General features: G+C 36.4%; 1 protein-coding gene across 1 annotated transcript in view; it reads left to right on the top strand.

The window, feature by feature from the left end:
• Positions 1 to 21,784, top strand: part of CAMK1D (calcium/calmodulin dependent protein kinase ID) — a 471,691-nt gene that overhangs the window by 415,578 nt on the left and 34,329 nt on the right. Inside the window, exon 6 of the mRNA XM_051961432.1 lies at positions 1,145 to 1,220. Coding sequence (XP_051817392.1) covers positions 1,145 to 1,220 — 76 coding nt within the window. The remainder of the gene's footprint in view (positions 1 to 1,144; positions 1,221 to 21,784) is intronic.

Below are 21,784 nucleotides of genomic sequence, written 5' to 3'. Positions count from 1 at the left end.
AATGGTTCTTGCTTTTTATTGGAATTTTCATATTAAAAATGAACTAGATCATCCATCAGGGATTCTTTATCCTCTCCTCCATAATCCTTGCTTTTGTCTAAGACTGTGCCCTTTGCCTAGAATGGCCACCTATCCTCCTTTTGGCAAATAAATTAAATATCCACTAAAGCCCAATTCAAATGCCACATCCTTCAAGAAGTCTTCCTTGATCTCCCTGATCAGGAAAGACCTTTATTTTCAATATAACCAGTAATCATTATTATGTACAAGGCTATATGGGAAGTTCTGTGGATGCAAGATGAAACAGGTCCTTTCCTTTTCCTCCAGACTTCCCAAAGTACTTTATTTTGTAATTAATTCTTCAGTGCACTTAATATGCATTGTTGTATTTTAGTTATCTATACTGATGGCATCCTACTAGTACACTGAATATTATTGTCTTTTTTCTCAATTTTGCATCCTACTTAGCATCTGAGGAATTGCCTTAATCACAGTAGCTAATAAACTGTTGGTTATCATTGGTCAGAAATTCCAAAGCAAAAGACCAATGACCAAAAAATGACAAAAAAAGAGATTACTGGTTATATTGAGGGCATGAGATAATGAGAATAAATGATGAACTTTCAAATCCCCTCACTGAACAGCCCTTCTTGAAGACTAAGATTGGTGGCATTAAGACAGTGGAGTAAGATCAGATTAATTGCATTTTCCTTATCTCAAAGAAAAAAAAAAGAAAAAGAAAAGAATGAAACCCAGTGGATCAGATGACTTCGCTGAGACCTTAGAAAAGGACTGAAGTAGGAAGGATGTAGATCCTTCATGGATCAGATTGACATTCTAACTGTGAAAGAGAAAACATTCTCACTCTCATCATGAGCATTGCCCCGGGCACACAGTAGGAGCATAACTCAGGAAATCCTTGTGTTTTGATTGATTTGATTACTTGGACTCTGCTACTAAAGACCTTCACTCTTTTATTCCCCTTCTAGTAAATACAAGTAACAAATGGCTCCAACCATGCCTGCCAGTCCATTTTCTAACCAATAGAGCTTTCTGATGCTCCATTTGCAAATTGAAAAACCTTGCTTTGCATGTCTAATTTTCACTACTTAATGTTTTTTCTTTTGCTTTTCTCATAAAACAGCTCCAGAAGTCCTGGCCCAGAAACCTTATAGTAAAGCAGTTGACTGTTGGTCCATCGGAGTGATTGCCTACATATTGTAAGTATTTACATACTATCCTAGTCACCAGGAAAGATATTATGGAAAAGTTATTAAGAATTTTACCCAAAATAGGGACAGCTAGATGGCTCAGTGGATAGAGCACCAGCTCTGAAGTCAGAAGGACCTGAGTTCAAATCTGGTCTCAGACACTTAATACTTCCTAACTGTGTGACCCTGGGTGAGTCACTTTACTCCAATTGCCTCGGGGGGGGGGGGGGAATAATTTTACCAAAAATAGAAAAATGAATCTACCGATTGTTTCTATCATATCATGCTACATAGAAGCCACATTTGCCCTTAAAATCTAGTTGGTATAAAATGTAAATATAATCCATAATCAGTGTTATTTTTCATTATAGAGCATTGTATGATATAACATAGCTTATGCAGTATGGCATAATATATGTAATATGGTGTTGTGTGGAGAGCTATAGAGTTGGCATTGGGAATATTCAGTTTCTCAAATATTTTGAATCCCATCTCAGACATTAGTTATAAAACTCCAGATCTCATCTTTCTCTTCTATAATATGAAAAAGGTTAGTCTCAATGACCTCTAAAACTCCTTTCAATCCCATATCAATGATCCTGATTTTTTTTTTCAAAAAGCTGACTTTTGGAGAGATTGTAGGTATATCTTGAACCAATATTATTCTAACTATAACTTCATGAAATAAAGTAAATATGTGCATGTCATACTAATGACATATTTGTTCTGATTCAGTTGTTTTGTCAGTCATGTCCAATGCTTCATACCCCATTTGGGATTTTTTAAAGAGAGATACAGGAGTGGTTTCTCATTTCCTTTCTCCATCTCCTTTTACAGATGAGAAAACTGAGGCAAACAGCTAGTTAAGTATCTGAAGCCAGATTTCAACTCAGGTCTTCCTGACTCCAAACCCAGTGCTCTATCCATTGTGCCACTTAACTGCTTTAATAATATATTTGCATAGCTCTCTATGGTACATGAAATGTTTTCCTCATAAAATTAAAATAATACAATATAGTAACAATATTATATTTCCCATTTCAAAGATGTAAAATTCTTAGGAACCATAAAGTATCAGATAAATGTTGACTGTTATTATAGATATTATTACTATAGGAAGGATTGGTAAATTGCTTCAACGGGATCCTCTAAAAAGTTATTGTAACAATTCCAATTTTCAGTTTTATTTTCAAAATCTTGTTTTGAAACACCATTCTGAGATGAGACTAAAATAAAAGTGCATCTTGGGCCAAATATTTTATACAATTGGTTAAAAAATGAATTTTCTTCCCAAATTAGGGTCCCTGGCAGAAAAAGCAGGCTGCAAAACATTTCCCTGGAACATGTGGGGACTCAGTCAGAGAAAGGTCTGACTGCTCATTACTCTGTTCCCCCCAGATATTGTTCAGAGACTTACTCCCTTGACATTTAATTTTTTCCTCATTTTCTGAAAGATTCATTGTTTTCCCCTGGCATTTAGTAGTTTATCTTACATAACTGGAAATCTTATTACTTTTGTATCAATTCAGAAGGGCAATGCATGGAGCTCCATCCAAACATGTCTATTCCAATCTAACTCGCTTGGGTCAATATGCCCTCCTGAGATAATGTGTTAAGACCCATCCTATTCAATTAACTGGGGACGAAAATGATGAAAATGATGTGGTTTCTCAAGAGCAGGGGGATGGGATGTAGACACAAATATGTTGCTCAGATTAATGAAATGGGGTAAAGGAGAAATCAACACAAAGCGCCATAAGAAAATTTGAGAAAAGAGAGCGAATTTTCAGGCAGGGGAAGGTCAATGGAAGACTTCATTGAGAAGGTATCATTTGAAATAAACTTCAAAGGTAAAGGATTCTAACAGAAAGATAAAAGTTGAAGTCCACTCCATGTAACTAAATTGACTTTTGTTAATACATGAAGATGGAGTAGTGGGGAAGCTGAAATAGGATAAGGTTTTGGTATCGATCTAAAGTCAATGGGGCCATCTTGGGACAATTTGCACTTTAGAACTTTATGGTGAATTGTAAAATGAAAAGAATTTTCAGGCAGTAGAGCAACCAGAGGAGATGTTTTAGAACAAAAAGGAAGCAGAAGGGAGAGAAGAGAGTGCACATGGAGGGCCTTCCACAGCTACTAACTTTCCTTCAGAGTCACTCTAACCTGTTAAAAAAAAAAAAAAAAAAAAGCCAATCCTAGAGAACAACTATGACTGTATAAAGTGCCGGCTTGGAGGCAAATCCACCTTCAGATATTATTTATTAGCTGCATTACTCTGGGAAAATTGTTTTAGCTGCAGTATACTTAACTGCATAATTGTTATTCAGTCTTTTTTTTTTTTTTTTTTTGGTCATGATTCCATTTGGGATTTTCTTGGCAAAGACATTGGAGTGGTTTGCTGTTTCCTTCTCCAGCTTATTTTACAGATGAGGAAACAGGACACAGGTTTAAATGACTTGTAGTCACACAGACAGTAAATGTCTGAAGCCAGATTTGAACTTCTGGGGGAGGAAGGAAAGGAAAGGGGAAAGGAGAAAGGAAAAGAGAAAGGAAAAGAGAAAGGAAAAAAGAAAGGAAACGGGAAAGGAAAGGGAAAAAATATATGGAGCCCAGAGAGGAGAAGCATTATGAAGGTGCTTGGTTTAAATCTCTGTGAGCTGATATAGTACAAGGAGTATAAGTATAAATATTATCTATATTGTTAAACATCCTCCTATAATTGGATAACAGGCAATAGTGGATATAGGCATTCCAGGTCTGAGGCATTTCATAAGGCACAGAGTGAACATGGCATAGCAGAGTACAGACCTGTAAGTCTTAAAATTGGACCAGTCAAACTTGCTAGTCTTCGATCAAATCAGTGACTAAGGCAAATAATAACATTAAAAATGAACGAGGGCTCAATATCAAAGATGTCGTGCTCCAAATCTTTTACCTCCACCCACATATCTATTCTGCCTCTTTTTTGTAGAGAACCTTCAAACTATAGATTAGTGTTCTAGTTCTTGTTGTGGGCTGTGACCAAGAACAGGTTTAATTACCCAGGGGATCCTGCCTTCCCACAAGAGTTATCAAAAAGTCCTACATTATTAATATCAACTGGAATGGGAAAGAATTCAGACAACTTTTTTGAGAAGCAACAGTATTATTTTCATTTGATAAGCCTGTCATGTAGCTACCAGACTGTAGCAAAAAATGACTGCAATACACCCCAGTATCCAATTGGCTCCTCTTTGTGCCTTTCCTCTCTGTAAACATTGCTCATTTTATCAGCCTGAATAACTTGCATAACAGTATGATATAGCTCTATTTTTGGTCCCTACACTAATTGCCATATTAGCCATCATTTAGAAAGACAGATTTCCCTCCCCCTCACCCCCCACTACCATCCCCACCTTCTCAGGAACATTTGTCTTTTAGCACATTTGATGGGTCCTTCTTTCATACCCGTATCATGCTTTCACATTCTTTTAGAGAAGCTTTGGAAACTTGCCTTGAAATCAAGATCTAATAGTTACATGAATAAAAGTTAGAGTATACCAATCAAGTGCTAATGCCTAGCCTAGGCCTATAGTACTCCCTCATAGGGGACTAGAGTGCCCAATCCCAAATTAAAATGGGAACAGGTACCTGTTACCTGATTAAAATCTCATGTCCCTCTCTCCCTTGTCTTCTTGTCTTCTCAGGACCTTAAAGAGATGAAGATGTACCAAAGCTGTACCCCTAGGGCACAGGGAGATTCAAAGAGTTTTTTTCTTTGGCCTTGACTAAGGGTGACCTCAGGAAGATTCTCATTCCCAAAGTATCTTTTGAAACAGAGAGGTTAGAAGTATTATAATAGAGACTAGGAAATCAGTCTAGAGAGACTGGAGTTTCATATTTGAACATTTGTTTCACAATATTCGCTATGTTAACAATGCATAGTCACTAAAAGTTATTATTGATGGGAATCTTAGAATAATATGGTCTAGTGTCCTGGTTTAATAGGTGAGGAAACTGAGATCACATGGGCAATCAGTGGGTAAGCTGGTACTTCATTCCAGATTTTTTTCCCTTGGCTCCTCTTTTGATTCTGTTATTCAGCTTCTATCTTTCATTTATTTATCTAGAAGAAGCCACAAAGTATTTGGACTTTTTTTTGGTAGTGACTTTGTCCATTACTGACCACCTACATTCCATAAATCTTCTATTCTGTGCAGTATTTAAGAGTAATTCTCATAAAGATTGAAACTGATTCTTTATGTTATTGCAAGTTATTCCCCACAAGAAGCCTCTTTTGCAAAATGTAAGGATTGGTCTAAAGGATCTGGAAGGTCTCTATGAGCTCTCAATATATTTTCCTATATAATACTATTATCTTGTGATTCCATATTTTCCTAATATTCAGCTTAAATGGACAGAACATGCAATTCCAACTTTTAGATTTCCATATTTCCTAGAACTTAGTATGAAATATGTTACTTTACTCTAAACAATTGACAACTAGCTGTTCATAGTTTATCTGTCTTGTAAGAAAGATAATTACAACTAAATGCCCTTGGAGAAGAAAAATAATAGTAGTTACAAAATTTCAGTAAAATGATGATTTCTAACAAAATGTTATCAATATTAATCTATTATATCAATAAGAATAATTGAGGGATTTCCAATGAGAATTTATTAAGTACTTGATATGAGTATACCAGGCACTGGACTAAGCAATAGAGATACAAAGACAAAAATGAAAAAGTCCCGGTCTTCAAAGAGCTTTTATTCTATCCAAAGAAGTATGGTGTTGAGCATTGATCTGTTTTTAATCCCTATAGTATGCATTACCATCTGGAAGGCTGATTCAGACCTCAGGGTATTCTACTTGTCATCAAGAGTATAGATAGGGTCTGTTCCACAACATCCAAGGTACAGAACTCAATTTTATGATTTTTCCAGAAGACCAATTTCTAATGAGTTAATTTATACTAGAAATTATTTTTAAACCCAAGCACCAATGTACTAATCTCCAATGAGAAATATGACCAAATATTTTTTGTCAGCCTGTTGTGCATACTCACTTCCCATTGAGAAAACCCACTTGAGAAATGGAATTATTGTATTAAGATTGTTTAGAAAATAATGAATCAGGGCAGAGGTAATAAGATGGTTGTAAGTATTTTACCTAAACCTAGCAAAAGATTCTTCTCCATCAAAGGGATATTCTGACCAGGTATCTGTGTCAGTTCATAAAAATACTCTCTCCCTTGTACAATACTGGGGTAACATTACCCTCGTCAATACCATGCAGACTGCCATTCTTCCATTTCCCCTTATCATTTATAATTCATCACTGCTAGAATTCTAGGTTGAGAAGTTCTATAATTCTCCCTAGACAAATGCCCTGTAGATCTTTTTACATCTAGTCAATAGAGGGACATCATCAAATGAATTGAATCCTCCAAATAAACCCAGTTAATTTCCTTATGTAATTAAAGCTCTTCACAAATTATATTAGAGCCAGCATAAATGTGAAACTTTAAGGAAATTTCAAGCTCAAATATAAAGCATTAATCCATCCAAAATAACATCTCTAAACTGTGGAGGCAGTGGTCATCAGACAGATGAACTCAGAGCCAAGAAGGTCCAAGTTCAAATTCTACCTCTAATACATACTACCATAAACCATACATCCCATATAACAATACACTGCCTAAATCTTACAAGTCCAAAGTTATTTGAATTTTGTCTTCTCCTTTAAAATGCAATTCCTTTAGATCAGGATCTATTTTTTTTAATATATATATCCCTAGTACTTACCATATTGCCAGGCTTGTGTATTAACACTTAATAAATGATAGCTATAGTGGATAGAGTGCCAAACTTGGAGTCTGCCTGATTCATCTTCCTGAGTTCAAATCTGTCCTCAAACATGTACCAGCTGTATGACTCTGGGCATGTCATTTAACCCTGTTTGCCTCAGTTTCCTTATCTGTAAAATGAGCTGGAGAAGGAAATGGCAGACTGCTCCAGTTTCACTGCCAAAAAAAATTCCAAATAGGGTACGTACAAATAAAAAGTCAGGACTGAAAAATCATTAAACAACAAATGATTATTTAATCCTTAACAAATTTCATTACCTGTCAGTTCTAGGCAACTCTCCAAGACTTTGAGCTGCAAAGACCTATACTGAGAGAGGCAGTTTCCCTCATCCAAGGGATTCCTATCCTAATGAGGTTCCAGGGTCTAGTTCTTCTCCCCATATTCCTAACTATCCAGACACAAAAAATAAGGGAGATGGAATTAGACTACATGCACTGGTATCTATCTCCTTAGTTGAACTGCCAACAAACCATATAATCTAACAACTCTGAGTTCTAAAACTGTCACAAAAAGAAGGGTAAGAGAGAGAGAGACAGTGGCAAGCCAGGAAAGAAAATAAAGAGGCAACTTGCCTTAATGAAAATTCATGATGGAAGTAAATGCTAAATTTCAGTTAGAATTAAAATAAAGATGCCTTTTTTTTCCCCCATCCAAGTTCATGTTGTTGAGTTGCTTCAGTGTGACTCTTTGTAATCTCTTGGCAAATATACTCACAAACTTTGCCATCCCTATTTTACAAGTGAGGAAATTGAAACAAATAGGGTTAAGGGGCTTACCCATGGTTACACAGCTACTAAGTATCTGAGGCTGGTTTTGAACTGATTCCAAGTCCAGCGCTCTGTGCACCATGGCGCCACCTACCTGCCCAAACCAAGTTCATAAATCCTCTCCTATTTGCTCATAGACCTCCAAAATCCCAGGTAAACCATCCCCTGCTTCCAGAGCAAAGGAATAACGACGGCTGAGAAGTTAAGGACTTTATCGCCCCTGGAGAAACCAGTGGGGGAAAGAGGATGATGGCTACATATTACTGTCTGCAGAGAGGCAGAAAATGGAGTTAGGGATGAAGGAAATGTGAATGCATCTTCCTGGTCCTCGAGCAAAATGAAAAGGGAGAAAATGCACGTTCTCTGGTGGCAAAGAGACGAGTCTCCCAACTTCTGGTCCAAAGCCACCTCCACAAACAGGACATTCCGCGGTCCGGTCCAGGGCTCTCTATAACCTGGTCCTGCCCGCCACCTACAGGCGGAATGAGAAATTGCACTTTCCACCTTCTAAGTCCAATTCTTGAGCTCCTGAGGCTGTAATGTCCAGCTTCTTAAACTGTGGTTCAGGACTCCCATGGTAACTAAATGTGGAGGTCACAAAATTATGATTTCTTATATAATGTTTGATTTGTATGTCTATTTTATATACCTACATCCCCAGGATGATATAAAATTTTCTCTGGAGAAGAAAGTTTGCTGGCAGTTCAGCTTAGGTGATAGTACTGCATATAATCTAATTCCATCTCCCTTATTTTTGTGTCTGATTATTTAGGAAGATAGGAAGAGATCTGGGATCTCATTTGTATAGCGTTCTCTTAGATGAGGAAAACTGCCTCTATCAGTTGAGATCTTTGCAGATAAAAATTGTAAGAGTTGCTTAGAATGCAGAAGGGTAATGGGATGTGTTCAGAATCACATAGCCAGTCATTTCCCTAATGGAAAAAGTTTAAGAAACCTTGGGTCTAAAGCTATTTGGCACAGTGGATAGAGCACCAGCCCTGAAGTCAGGAGGACCTGAGTTCAAATGTGACCTCAAACACTTAACACTTCCTAGCTGTATAACTCTGGGCAAGTCATTTAACCCTAATTGCCTCTGGCAAAAAAAAAATTGTGGAGTATAGTTCAGAGGTGCAAATCAAGAGTTTGCATGTTCTTGCAGACTCAAAAGGCAGATCCATTTAGGATCAAAAGGATCCTACCAAATGATCACCAGAAGCTGTGCTGTCAGACTAGATGGTGTCTAAGGGTCCTCACAGCTCCATATTTTTGAGTTTTTATAAATTGTTTCAATAGTTTTTCACCATTATACATCATATAGAGAGAGAGCTTCAGAGCTAGGAAAACCCAGATTCAAATCCTACTTGACATAGTTTATGTGACCCTAGATTAGTAACAATCTCTTGATGCCACAGGCAATTCTCAAAGGCTATAGAATATATGTTTTTACAGTGAAATCTGGGGGAAGGAGGAAAAAAGGAAACAAAGAAAAAATGAATCACCTTAATCTCATCAGGAAGATAACTCTAAATTATATTGTAGGATGGATTACTGTGGAAAGGAGTCCATCCAAAAGGTAGATGGACTAAAACTTAGGGAACTCCTAGGTAAGGAAATTCCTTCTATCAATGCAGGTCAGCATTCTCTGTGATTTAGTATCTTAGAGAGTTGCCTAGAACAGGAGATTAAATCATTGGCCCAAAGTCATATAATTAGTGTGTGGTACATTTAGGACTTGATCTAAAGTGTTCAGGGCTTTAAGGACAGCTCTCTAACTCACTGCTACCCATGTTATATGTATTCTGGTTAGTTTCTGTGTCAGAATCCAGCTTTTCCTAACTCTATGCCTAGTTCAGAATTTCTTATTTTTAATGACTAAAATAGCTTATCTACTCTTTATGATTTTACTGGCTGCAGGGTTACATGGTTCTGCCTGTGACATATCACTTGTCTGCTGATCCTCAGAAAGGATAGGGACAGTATGAAAAAAGAAAAGGGATAACACTGAGTTAGAAATGCCTAAAGCCTGGCACTCAAGGGTCAGTGTAACATATTTTTCCATTGGTTCTCCCTGACATGGGATTGACCTATATGTATGCTGTGCCCCTTGCAAAATCACCTGGATTTTGCATCCCATTCAGTATTGTGACTATAGTAGCTTATGAACTGAGACTTCTAGCCCTCACTTCACTTCCTGGCTTTGGAATGTACCAAAATTATTCATCATGGATGACCTGGTGACAGGCAGGTCTATATCATAGGGTTTCTCATTCCCCCTTGACTTCTCTCCCACTCTGTCCTTCCCCTTCTGGGTCTAGCCATCCTAGACCCAACATATGAAGAAATTTCATCAGCACTATAGATGCCCTCCCACCTACCTTTTCCCTTAGTTCAAGCTTCTTAATTGTTCACAGGGCTAAGATGAAATGGGAGTCCACAACTCCCTTCTCTCAATGAGATGGTGGACTTCTAAGTCTTATTGGACTACTGATTCCTAATATCCTCTAGACCTTATTCTGAATGGTAGAGGAAGAGGATACCACTTTATACATTGCTATTTAATAATCTCTTGATCATTTACTAATTTAAGTCGGACATGAGGTTAAGAGCCCAGGATAAGCCCCTTTAGGTTATATCTCATTTAACAAGTTTTCCTCCTGCCTTTTATGTTTGGTAATCCCTTAATACTATGTTGCATCTTTTTATTCACTCTACTTCTGCACTCTAAGGACTTAAAGGCTTTTCCATCTGGCCTACAGCATGGTCTCAAATGCTTCTTTTTTTTTTTTTTTTTTAGTTCTTTCATTTAAAATGCTTTCATCTCCTACACTCTTGATTTCTTTCCCACAACTATTTCTTGGAAATTGAGAAACAATTGAAAGGATTGAGGTGGTTTATCCAAGAGAAGAAAGATATAAAGTAGGGCATGGTAGATGTCCTATGGAAGTGATTGTCATTTGTTTCTGAAAGCTACTGAGAGGGAGATTTCAGTATATTAAAATGAACAGCTTTATAGCATCATCCAATAAGGGAATTCCTTGCAAGGAATGAATTCCTCATCACTGACATTGATAAAGCAGACATTGATAAAGTTGAACAAACTCTGTCAAAGAGTCTTATGGAAGGCATTCCCACCTCAAAAAAAATCATTTGGGAGGTTTATATCATCCCAATCACTATTCCCTCTGATTTTCTAAAACACTCCTCTCTGGCTAGCAGTAATAATAGCCAGCATTTGTATAACTTTTAGTTTTAAAAAGCACTGCACATGATTTCTTATTTGATCTTCCCAATAACCTTGGGAGATAGATGCTATTATTATCCCCATTTTACAGATGAGGAAACTTGAGGCCCAAGTGAGATTAAGTGACTTGCCTAGCATCATACAACAAATATCTAAGGGAGGATTTGAACGTGGGTCTTTTAGACCCAATTTATCTGATATGGAGCAGCTAGGTGGCACAGTGGATAGTGTGCTGGATCTGGAGTAAGGAAGACTCATTTTCCTCAATTCAAATCCAGTCTTAGACACATATTAGCTATGGAATCCTGGGCAAGTCACCTTGTTCTGTTTGACTCTGTTTCCTCATTTGTAAAATGAGCTAGAAAAGAAAATGGGAAACCATTCTAGAATCTTTGCCACCCCCAAAATAAAACAAAAAAAAAAAATAGCATAATGAAGAGTCAACAAAAAGCTTCCTATAGTGTTGGCTTCCCTTTTAAAATGTAACTTCCTTGGAACAAAAAGCCTCCTATATGTATTGACTTCCCTTTTAGAATGTAAGCTCCTTGAACAAAAAGCCTCCTATATGTATTGGTTTCTCTTTTAGAATATAAGTTCTTGGAAACAAAAAGCCTCCTATATGTATTGACTTCCCTTTTAGAATGTAAGTTCCATGACAGAACATACTGTCTTTCTTATATTTCTATCCCAAGCACTTAAAATAGTACCTCGTTAATAAATGTTTTATTTATATATTCATTCATTCATTCAAAATTCCTTCTAGTTAACATTCTCAAAAAATGTGAATGGATTTCAAGCATACTATGTTAACTTCAATCACTGGGTGATAGAGGAAGATTCCACATTATTTATTTATATATAATTGTATGTATGTATTGCTATTTAATAATCTCTTGGTCATTTACTAATTTAAGGGTTAGAGTTAAGAGCCAAAATAAGGTGCTCTAGCTTATCTCCTGCAACAAACAAATTCTCCCTTTTATGGCTCTCCATGAATATGAATTGTACTTTCTGTTCTTCCCCTGAGACCCTAGAAAGGTCATTCTCATGAAATATAAGGGAGTTTATTTCATTACATTTAGAATCTAATTTTAAGATGAGGCTTTAGAGTTTTGACCCAGTTCTGAACTTTTGATAAAGAACTTCTTGGGGGAAAATGTGATCAGAGGGTTATGAATATTTATTAAGCACATGCATGCTTTTTTATATTGTAAAAAGCAAGCTACAAGACAGAGTGACCTGTCTTTAAATTTTTGTCATCTAAAATGCACCAATTTCATTAGAGAGGGAAAGCTAGGGTAGTGGAAATAGAACTGGATTTTGAATACCACCACTTACCCCATTTATAACCTCTGTGATCTTAGGCAAGTGACTTTGAACCCTCTGGACCTCAATTTCTTTATAACATGAGAGAATTAGACTTTGGGCTCTTTTGTGATCATCTCTATAGAAGATATACAGAGCATAGAAACCTGTATCAGGGATGACATAAAAGCAAAAATCTAGGTCATATTCAGGACATATAAATAAATTATTTCCTCACTCTTGATTATAGTGGGTTTTGTAATAAAGTATGGTACAGCTAGGTGGTACAGTGAGCTTGGAATCAGGAAGATTCATGTTCCTGAATTCAAATCCAGTCCCAGAAACCTAACTAGCTGTGAGCATCTGGGCGTGTTTATATTTATTTATAAAATGAGAAAAAATCTCAAACCATTCCAGTATCTTTGCCAAGAAACTTCCACAAAAGGGGAACACAAAAAGTCAGACACAATTGAATAACAGCAAAACGAAGTGCAATGTGAGTAAGGATTAAGTTAGGGGAACAAAATAGGACAACTTACATTCAGTCTGTCAGGAAGGGCTTCCTGGAGAAGACAGGAAAATAGAAAAAGGAAAACTAGCTAGATTCCATTACTTTCTGCTGCAGACCACACTCCCTCTGTACCATGGACCACACCCGGGCAGGACACAAACCCCATTTTCTGGTTTCTACCTCGCTGACATTTATATAGAAGAAGGATTTTTCCTTTTTTCTTTTTTCCAATAAAGTGCAGCATTGTGAAACTTTTCCATTTTCGATGATCAAAAAAAAAAAAAAAAAAAAAAAAGAACCAAACCCAGAATCCAAAGCAAAACCAGCCTTGAGAGACCAAAGTCTGCAGGAAGAAGGCTAAAAGTTATTTCTGAAATGCCATTATTCCTTAAACAAAGACTTAGCTGCTCTAAGAAGGTCCAAACTTCACTAAACAAAAGACTATCCCTCAAGAAAACAAAGCTATGTTCAAAGATGTCATAGGAATCACTTCATTGTTTTCAAGTCATCTCCTAATCCTTGGTCTTAATCACCCCCAGATTGTTATATCTGTACCCTGTGGTGTTTTAGTATGAAAATTCATTACTCATATAAGCTAATTTTAGCTAGTTGAATTTTAGCTAGGTTTTTTTCTCCCAATATAATTTCTGGTTATTGTGAAGCCTACTCCTGTCACTGAATCCTGTTTGCCCTTCATTAAACTTTCAATTCCATTGTTAGAAAGCCCTGCATTTAAAATATGGCTAAAGGTGGCTTCTGCCATCCTTTCTTATGTGGGCTTTGACCCTCCATAAAGTTGGCTCAGATTCCTTGGCACTTATAGTGAGATCCCCTTCATTCTTTTACATGGAATTGATTGAAGCTACTGGAAGCAAAAATGAATTTTTTTTTTTTGAAGAAAGGAAATTGTGCTATAAAACTTGGAAAGAAGCCCTTGGATGACAAAAGCACAGTGTTTTATTTCAGCTTTGAATTGTATTTCATCTAGTCCAGCCCTTTTCTTGTTGTAGAATTTCAAAATGATTTTACTTAAAATAGCTTACACTGCTAGTTTCTTACATTTTCAAAAGGTATTTAACTCTTCTCCTCCCCCTCCCTTATCTTCTCCCCCTAGCCCTACCAGCTCCCCCTCTGGTTTAGAATAAATTATGGATGGAATGTTTCTCCATACCTTATTCTCCATCCCATCCCCATTTCTTTCCAATTCAGAGGCTTTGTTCCAAGCCTAGAAAAATGATATAGAGTATTTATGGGCTGGATTCAGTCAGCATATTTTTTCTGAGAGTCTATTAATTCTGCTCTCACCCACATACCATTTTCTAAGCTTGCAAAAAAAAGAAGTTACTAAATACTTAATCAAATATATGATTACAAATGTAATTAGGCACCCTTTTTAATTAGCAGAAGATTCACTGATCATCTTAAAATTTTACAAAGCTATACAATACGTCTAGTCCTTTCATATGCATGGAAAAGAACAGAACCTTGTTCTAGCTGCTATATTGGGTTTGCAGATGAATATAAAAGGTTCAACACTCTGCAGAGGGGAGCTTTATGGGATAATCCATAGCAAATTCAATTTCAATCAGTATTTATCTAGAGCCTGTTGTATACAAAGCAGAACACATGAGGATAAAGCAGAAAATATCTTGAGGCAACATGATAGTGAATAGATTATAGGACCTGAGATCAGAAATTCAGAGTATAGAAAGGTTACTCTCAAAACCTCAGTTTCTTCATTTGTAAAATGGGAACAATAACCTTTCTATATTAGGAACAAAGTGTTTTTTAAACCTTGACAATTATAACTTGTGATTATATGGTTATCTTTCCAGTATTTATAAGAATAAGAAATAGTTCATATATCCAAGCAACTTAATAAAGTTTTTATAGACATGTCCATGAGGCTGTCTATGCATGGACACCAATTTGGTGGATTCAGGATTTGAGAACTGGAAGGTCCTCCATAGTCACTACTGTTACTCATACTTATAGGGAATTCCCATTGTAGCACACTAGAAACATGGTCATCTAGTCTGTTTGAAAATCTACAATAAGGGAGAACCCAGTATGGGTTTCATGGCAACCTATTATACTTTTGCATAGGTCTCATTGCCAGGAAGTTTATCGTGACATCCATATATCTAAAATTTACTGTTGTAACTTTTACCCATTGCTCCTGGCTCTGCCTTCTAGGGCCAAACCAGACCAATGTCATTCCTTCTCCATGGGACAGCTCCTCAAATACTGGAAGGCAGCTCCCAGCATCCCTTCCTCCTCTTCCTGAACCTCAAAAGTTCCTTCAATCAATGCTGATGTGTCAGGAGCTCGACAACTTTCACCATCCTAATTATTCTCTTCTGGATGTTCTCCAAGTTCAAAACACTGCTCTAGATAAAATTTGATGAGAACAGAGTAGAGAGGAATTGTCATCTCCTTATTTTAAGAAACTTTGCACATACATACCAATGTAGCCCCAAATTGCATTATTTTGTTTTGGTTTTCATATCATTCTGCTGATTCATGTTGAGCTTGTGTGGTCCACTTAAACCTCCAGATTTTTGCCTCAAACAAACTGTTTAACCATGAACATTTAAGTTTCATTTTTGTTTCTTAAGTAAAGTATAAGTCTTGGAGCAGAGAAATGTCAAAGTAGATAGAACACTGGGCCTCGAGCCAAAAAGACCTCAGTTCAAATTCAGCCTCAGTTTCCTCATCTGTAAAATGATCTGGAGAAGGAAATAGCAATCTACTCTTTGCCAAGAAAACACCAATTGGAGTCACAGAGAGTCTGACATAATTGAATAACAATAAGTCTTATGTGAATCTCTATTGAATTTCTTATTTCTAAATTCAATCCAATGTTCTAGCTACAGGGGTCCATGACCTTGTTTTTTCAAACTAGTATGATGATTTCATTTTGATATATTTGGTTTCTTTTGTAATCCTATGTATTTTTTTTTAAATGCTATCCTGAGAAGGCTCCCTAGCTTATTAGACTGCCATAGGAGTCCATAACATACAAATTAAGTTAGCAATCCCTGCTCTTCTCCATCAAGATCTTTTTGGATCCTGAGACTTCATCTAAGATATTAGCTATCATCTACCTCTTTTTTCCAAGTCATTCATTAAAACTGTCTCCATTGGAGACCTACTATAATCAAATGGAATCATTATCTACTATTTTTTGAGGCTGGCCATTCAACCAATTCTGAATTCCTCCAAATGGAAATTGTTAGAACATTATAGAGGTGATTCCTGATGGATTATGGGTTGGTCTAGAGAATACAGTGTGATATTGTGGTCAAGTCTTGGATTTACAGTCAGCAGGTCTGTTTTCAAATCCCAAACTCTGCTATTTTACTTCCTATATAATCTTCAACAAGTTAAAGTCCTGGTTGCTAATCTGGAAGGGGTTAAAGTAGATGAATTCTAAGTTTCTTTCTAGCCCAAATCCTATGATTTCCAATGTCCAATTCAGAGACTAAATGAAGCACTTAGAGGCCTAAGATTGCCTAATTTCACCTTTGTGATTTATCTAATTAAATAGATGCTATGTTGCTTTAGTCATTGTTAAATCTAACTACTGAAGAGGTTTTCCTTAATAAAAATAGATAGAATATTGTTATTTCTAATTTGAAGAAGGCCTGAGCTATTCCTTGTATAAAACTTTATTTTGGCTTTATGCATGAAAGCATTAGGTCTGAAAGATAATTTATTGAACACCTCTCTCCACATGTGGGAGACTGAAGAGACAGTACTTAATCACCATGAAATAAAGCCCTCAGGCAGTCTGTCATAGGCTTCCATCTGGGTCTTAGCTATTCCAAAGTTCAGCTCGGGTAGTCTGGTTTTTAGTGCTTTTTAAGCTTTGGGAGTTAGTAGAGAATATAACGTATAAAGATGCCAAAGAATAGAAATGTTGCTTCATTTTCACAAAACATAGAAATATGGCCTATAAACCACCTATGATCCATCTCCTACCTCTGCCTCTTATTGTTTTGATTTTTATCCTTGTTGGCTTTCTATCTGCTGTTATATTTCTGGTGTTAGGGGATCTAGATAGATCATATTAAAGGGATAAGGCAGAATGAATAAGAGGAAAAAAATAAAAATTAGCTTTTAGAAAGCAATGGATGATATAATTTGTTGAGTCATTTTAGTCATGTCCAACTCTCTGTGATCCTGTTTTGGGTTTCTGTGGCAGAAATACTGAAGTGGCTAGCTATTTCCTTTTCCAGCACATTTTTTACAGATGAGGAAATTAAGGCAGACATAGACAAATGCCTATATAATTACAATAATTAAAATTTACTCCAAAGAAGATACACACAAATGTACTCCCCCCCACTCTACTATGTAAGTGGGGAACCATGGTTGTCAAATATGCACAATATGAAAGTAAAGAAAAACTTCCTAAAAATTAGATCTAAAAGTGAAATAGACAACCTTAATAGGGCTTCTTGTGAGGCAGAAACTATCACCTTCTAAAACAGTCAGTAGATACATGTTACATTAGCTGAACTCTCATCTCTCTTTCAATCCATGATTCTGTGATTCTAAATATATTACCTTTTTAAAATTCATTTTTTCAATGAGCAAAAGTCTATGTCTCTTCTCCTTCTTGCCCTCCCCTTGGAAAAGAAAGAAGTAGAATTAAAAGATTGAAGTTTTAAAAATTTAAGGGACTTTAGGGGTCATCTACACTCCCCTCATCTTTATAGATAACTCTAAATAACTAAATCCCAGAGAGATTAAACCACTTGTCAAAGATTATATAGGTAGTAAGTCCAGAGATAGGATTTGAATTCACCCCCTTTGATACCACATTCAGTGCTTTTTACACTGTCTTATGCCAAACTGATGATTCTGAGTCATGAAGTTAAAGAGGTTTTTTTTTTATCATATTCTGTTTATTAAGGCATAGACAAGTATAATACATTTTTAGAAATACTCAGAAATTTTTTAAAAGTTGGTACAAAATAATAAATTTTGGTTGTCTGTGAAAATAACTCATGAAGAAAATCTAATTTTCCTATGATCTAGATAAATGAACTGTTAATGTAGTTTCTTTGAATCTCTAACAGTTCTAGGCAGTGCTAGACATTTAATAAAAAACTAATTTAATTAATTTGACAAAAGAATACTTTAGGCACACTTAGTCATACATCATCCCCAGTGGGAGTAAAAACTAAATAAATGCTATTTGATATACTGAAGGTATAAATTATTTTCATATAGACAGAATTTTTTCCACTAGAACTATTCAATCAAAGCACAGATAACCATTTTTAGAGGCAGTTAGTTGGCACACTGGGGTCAAATCATCAGACATTTAGTACTACTTTTTGACCCTAGCGAGGCAAATCACTTAATCTGTGTCTGCCTCAGTTTCCTCAGATTGTTAAATAGAAATAATAACAGCACCTACCTTCTTACACTTTTCACAAGGTGATTGTGAAGATCAAATGAGATATCATCTGTAAGGCAATATAATTTACACAGTGCTTGGCACATAGTATTAAGCACCTACTATGTAGTAGTACACATGACATACTTATTAGAAGCTTCATAAATGATTCCTTCCTTCCTGTTATAGAAGGAGTTCCACCTTAGATAAAAAGTTGCATGAGATGATCCATCCAACTCTAAGATGCAATGATTTTTGTATTTTCTAAATTGTGTGGTACTGACTATATATGCAACAGGAGAGCAGAGAAATGAGAAACCAGCTTGAGTTAAAGCAGATTGGGTTTAATGGAGATTTAGGACTCAATCTAGATAGTGAATCACAGGTTGGATTGGACAGAAGGAAGGGAGGTTTTCTCCTTTAAGCAGCACCTTTTACTTCCATAAAAAATTTAAGGTAGATATGTAATTAGGACATTTTTCAGTGTTTGTAATTGAAAAGGAAATGCTATATGACACCCTGCCGACCAATTGCTTCCTTATCTTACCATATTTTTTAATGAGGCAATTGGGCTTAAAGGACTTACTGAGGTTCCCACAGCTAGGAAGTATCTGAGGTCAAATTTGAACTCAGATCTTCCTGCTTCCAAGCCTAGTCTTCTACCCACTCTACCACCTACAGTTTAAATGAATGTTTCATTTTGCAAGTCCATCTGGATTTTTTTCCCTTTTGTATTCTCTGAAGGAACAGAATCTCCTTAAAAGAAAAGCAGAAGTCTGTACAGAGATGGCCCAGACAACGGATGCTCAAGCTATGCTTAAAATGGCAATTTTCCTTAGTAGACATGTGTTAATTCCTGGGAAGGAAAGGCAAGAAACCGATGCCAACTAATACTTGAGGGAAACCCTTCTGGGGCAAATCATGTTTTCTAGCAAAGAAAAATAATTTATTGTTTATTTTTTTGACTTGTTTGCATATACATTGAGAAGGCAGATCCAACACTTTGTACCGAAGTTATTGTTTTTGCACATAGCCAAACTCCATACCCTAAGGAAATGCAGCTTAAGCACTGAAGCATTGAAAGAATTGGCAGCTTTTTATTACTTCAGTTAGGATAGCACAGCATCCTTCTTTTAATTTATGCTAAGCCAGATTCATCAGTTTAATACCAAAATGTTCATTATAGGCAACATTAGTGGAAATAGAACTTTGGCTGCTCAATCTTGGCAGATGATAACTATGTCAAATGAATAAAAAGATATGATTATTACCACCAGGGCACATGCATCAGGGAACAATGATTGGTTTAAAAGAATTTTCTCAACTTGTGTACTTATTCACAAGGCCTTCTGTACTCCATGAAAGAATATATCTTGTTAGTCTATGCAATCTCCTCACAATGGACAGAAAAAAGTATTATTGGAATATCTTAGTCTACCATCGAGTTAAAAAGGAATTCATTTAAATAATTTTCAAATTGAATGAGAGAGGATTTATCCAGAACATATCCATATCCCTTGGGTCTGAGACACAAGTCATTTTGGGTAACTTGTCATTTATTGGGCTTATTTTCCCCTCCTTTACCCCACCTAAGTGGGAATCAGTATCTTTGATACTTCAGTACTAGGAGGGGTTTTTAAGTTCCCCTTAAGCATGTTCAAATTCAGAGGTTTAAAACAAAGAATTTTGTACATGATAAAGGACATAAGAAGGATTCACAATTGAGTGTAACAATGTATAACTGGGTCAATGCTACGTTTTCTTGGGGTAAGAGAAAGGGAATAAACATTTATCCAGCACCTCCTATGTATCAGGCTGTGCTAAATTGTTTTCCTGATAATATTTCATTTGATCTTGGAATTAAATGAACCCAAGAAGGTGGTTGCTATTAATAATCCTCATTTTATAGTTGAGGAGACTGAGACTGACAAGTTAAATATCCTGACCAGTATCACACAGCTAGTTAGGGACTGAGGGAAATTTTGAATTCATGTTTTCTTGACTTCAGATCCACTACTATCCACTACCCCACTTAATTACCTCTATCTATTTTAAGACAGAGGAGATATGAACAAGCAGACAATAGAAATCGGCAGAAAAGAACAGATTAAAGAAAGAAGGAATGACTATTGAAGCATGGTCTTGAGAGAGTTAGGTGAAAGAGATGAGATAAGGGCATATGTGAAGCTTTGGCAGAGACTGAAACAAAACAACATAAAAACTAGGGTGGACAGAGTGGGTGGGTTTGAATGTAGAAAATGGGGCACAAGGGAATCCATAATGGAAGTTTTACAAAACTACTTTTTCAGCTTGCTTATTTCCCATCAAACACTCTACAATCCAATCAAATCAACTTCTTACAGTTCTCCATATATTTCTCATCTCTGTAATTTTTCAGTGACAGTCTTTCTCCCTTGCGTCTGGAATGCATCCCCTCCTCACTTTTACCTCTTAGAATATCTAGCTTACTTCTTCAATTCATACTCCACCTTCTATATAAAACATTTCCTGATTTTTACCACCTAGTATACCATCCCCCATCACCTATCTATTTTCCTTATACCTACATAAGAAGGCAGACCTACCCTATTTGCTTCTAGTAGATCCCATGTGCTAACTAAGCGTTTCAGTGATTTGCAGATGATTAAGCCTCTGGTTGCTTTTGGCTGACCACCAAACAGTGCTGAAAGACTTCAACATTTAGGTATTACAAAACAATGCCTTTTTTGACCACCTAGCAGGAAGGACCAATGACACAGTGGACCTTTTAAAAGAGAATGACCACCCAATTCACTCTCTTCTTTAAACTTTCCAGTGGAGCAAGTAGCTGGCTTTGACACCTTTATATACCTGGAACATAGTAGGTACTTAATAAAATTGTGTTGCCTTGACTATACCCTTATATGTCTGCTTTGACAGAATGTACATTCCCTGAAACCAATGACTACTTTGTCCTTGTCCCCATTGCTGTTTGCTGATTGAATGAATGATTGATGGTGCTTTAGTTTTAGTAGCATGATTTTTTGATGAACCTAGTCAGCCCGATTTTGTTATTTCTTCCAGCAGCGATCTTGGACTTGGAGCAGAAGGGGATGAAATGGATGATGGAAGTAGTTGAGCACTGAAGATTTGCAGGGCAAGAATAACAGAAGGACAAAGTGGCAAGTGATTCTAGAGTGGAGGATAGTGTCTCCTTATAAAGGTTAATTAAGTGTCAAGACTAGGAAATAAATTGAGAACAGGAATAGTAGACTGCAGAGGACTGAGTGACTGGAGAGTGAGATAAAGGTGAAAAGTGGGTTCACGAGGAGCCAGTGGGAAAGACAGGTGTTTATTCAAAGAAGTGAAATTCAGTTTGTAATCTTGGTTTCAAGTGAAGATGAAGTTCTGCGGTGTGATTATTATGACTATGAATATATCTTAACATTCTTATTAGATTACACAACCCTCTATGATAGGGGAAGTTTTATATCTTTTTTTTGTTTA

This window comes from Antechinus flavipes, chromosome 5, assembly GCF_016432865.1.
Source record: "Antechinus flavipes isolate AdamAnt ecotype Samford, QLD, Australia chromosome 5, AdamAnt_v2, whole genome shotgun sequence".
Classification (NCBI taxonomy): Eukaryota; Metazoa; Chordata; class Mammalia; order Dasyuromorphia; family Dasyuridae; genus Antechinus; species Antechinus flavipes.
The sequence above is the reverse complement of the archived record's forward strand: the minus strand, read 5'-3'. Positions and strand labels throughout refer to the sequence as shown.